Below are 2,532 nucleotides of genomic sequence, written 5' to 3'. Positions count from 1 at the left end.
ATGGCATTAATAAGACAATTTTTTGGAAAAAAAGTGGTTATCTCAAAGTGTTTAATGTTCTCTTTTCCTTTAAAACCATGCTTCCAAAACATAACCTCTGTTCCTAGTTTAATGTTTGCTTACACTTGACTGTTTTAATAATGGCATATTTTAAGGCACAATATGGAAATTCATGGTTATGAATCTGACGAAGAGTCAGATGGAAGAGATGCTACTGGACTATTAATGGCCCAGTGACGAGAGAGGTCTTTGCACCTGAAGTGCTCTACTGCCATCTGGTGGTACAACTAGAAAACTGTCACAACAAGTTTTCTTAAGATTAAAAAAAAGTGTACATATTCTCCAAAATGAGAGTGAGGAAGTGGTACAGACTGAAATTCATCATGCCTGATTTCTTACCCTTTGTCATCGCCTTACAGTCAAACCTTCTAAGCCCTTCTGCAGCATCCAAGGAATAGCAGAAACTGGCCATCCTATATCTCTTACTTGCCTTTCGGTGCTTGGAACACCTTCCCCTGTGTACTACTGGTATAAACTTGAAGGAAGAAACATTGTCCCAGTGAAAGAAAACTTCAGTAAGTATATATCTTTGCTGCGCCTGGCAAGGCCTGGCGTGTGGGCTTGGTTGACAGCATGTATATGTGACTGGCTGCTCGTCCTTAGAGCTCAGTCCTGTTTTTCTGGGAGGGAAATATACAAAGAATGTCAGCCTGTCATCAAAATGATTGTCCTCTGGTCTTCTCCCCAACTTCTAAAAGTCAAGACCATTTTTAGCTTGCAGGTGGCGGGTATGGAGAAAATAGGCATGGTCCCAGATGGGAGTCTTAAGGAATCTAGTTGATCCATCTCCAGAAAGGGAGGCCAATCTGAGGAAGTGGGTGGGCATTGAGTGGTCTGCTCCATTCACATGATCTGTACCGACATACAGGATTTCAAAACACTATTTTCTGATATTGACAGACCCAGCCACCGGGATTTTGTTTATTGGAAACCTGACCACTTTTGAACAAGGTTATTACCAGTGCACCGCTATTAACATCCTTGGCAATAGTTCCTGTGAAATTGACCTAACTACTCCATGTAAGTGGATCATATAACTTTAACAGTTTCTCCTTAAGTATCCTGTGCCTGCCAATCAAGTCACTTAGAATTCTTTTTTAGTCCTTCCTGACTCTGGAGATTTTGGTGCTTTATTTATAGAATAATACGATGGACGACCATCCTAATATCTAATGCTTACATAATACTTCATATATGTAGAGTTCTAGGACTTTCCACGGTCCCAGCCTATACAAGGCACTATCCCACTATATGAATGCCCTGAATATTCCCCACTGGTCACAGATGCACGGGATGGGGCAGACACTGTGCTCCATTTTACTAACCAGCTGCTTGTATCCTCCAGATCCAGGAATTGGAATCATTGCTGGGGCCTTTGTGGGGACCCTGATAGGTGTCATCATCATCATCTCTGTGGTGTGGCTCGTGAGGCGTAAGGTAAAGGCAAAGGGGAAGGAAAGGAAGAGGAATTCTAAAACCACCACAGAACTCGAGTAAGACCTTACTTCTTCTGTCTTTCCTTGAATAGACATGTCTCAGGCCTATCTCTCTCAGTCAGCTCTTCCTAAGCACGCCTTTTAGCATAAGATAGAGGGCCATCTCTCTGCTCGCTCTCATTGCTTTATGAAAGAGCAGTGATGGCTATCACGTACTGGGTACTGTGTGCCATACTCTGTTCTAAGCAATTTTATGTGTATCAACTCATTTACCTGTGACAACAGTCCTTTTAGGGCTAAGAAAATGTTTTAATATATTCATCTATTTGTCTTTCTATGAACAGGAAATAAAATACAATTTTTAATATTATTTTTTATGGAACAAGGGGTCAATAGACACAAAACTGCTGACAGCCCAGGCTCTTGCCCACTCTATTCTTCCTCATCAAATGTATATCACACATGTTCATTTGTTCTTCCCTCCATTTCTGTGCTTCCACAACTATGTATTGGGTACCAAGCAATTGCCAAGTATTGTGCTAGATGGAGTGGGTGCTAGAGAGGCACTGGAGCCATGGATTTGGCCCCCAACGATCATGTTAGATCTTTATACCCTTTCCTCCTGACATCAGTTTTCCTGCCTCTTAAACACTGGTTTGTTTCTCTTGACAGTATACTTATACAGTTAAGACCTAACCTTTCTGCACCCTAAATGGAGACCCATGGTCTGACAGTGAGTCAGACTATCAGAAATCACAGAGGTTTGGGACCTATGGTCACTGAGGCTACAGAGCCTATGGCTCCACATGAGATGTCAGACCCTAACTTGTTCTTGCATGGGCCTTCTTCCCACAGACCAATGACAAAGATAAACCAAAGAACGGAGGGTGAGACAATGCCACGTGAAGATGCCATCCAACTCGAAGCCACCCTTCCGTCTTCCACCCATGAGACTGAGCCTAATGCTACCCTGGGGCCAGATCATGAGCCTATCCCCGAGCCTGAGCCTGCCTTGCAGCCTAGTGTGGAGCCACCC

The 2,532-nt window shown here is 43.2% G+C and overlaps 1 protein-coding gene across 1 annotated transcript; it reads left to right on the top strand.

Moving 5' to 3' along the window:
• Positions 1-406: 406 nt before the first annotated feature.
• VSIG1 (V-set and immunoglobulin domain containing 1) lies at positions 407-2,531 on the top strand (the record flags this gene model as incomplete). Its single annotated transcript, XM_010843821.1, has 4 exons — positions 407-575; positions 961-1,080; positions 1,406-1,553; positions 2,352-2,531. Coding segments are annotated over 4 exons (617 nt in total), but the record flags the coding sequence as incomplete, so codon positions are not given.
• Between the last annotated feature and the right edge of the window lies 1 nt (position 2,532).

This window comes from Bison bison, unplaced genomic scaffold (genome assembly GCF_000754665.1).
Source record: "Bison bison bison isolate TAMUID 2011002044 unplaced genomic scaffold, Bison_UMD1.0 scf7180017847758, whole genome shotgun sequence".
NCBI classification, from domain to species: domain Eukaryota; kingdom Metazoa; phylum Chordata; class Mammalia; order Artiodactyla; family Bovidae; genus Bison; species Bison bison.
Note: the sequence above shows the minus strand (reverse complement) of the source record. Positions and strands in the feature narration are given on the sequence as shown.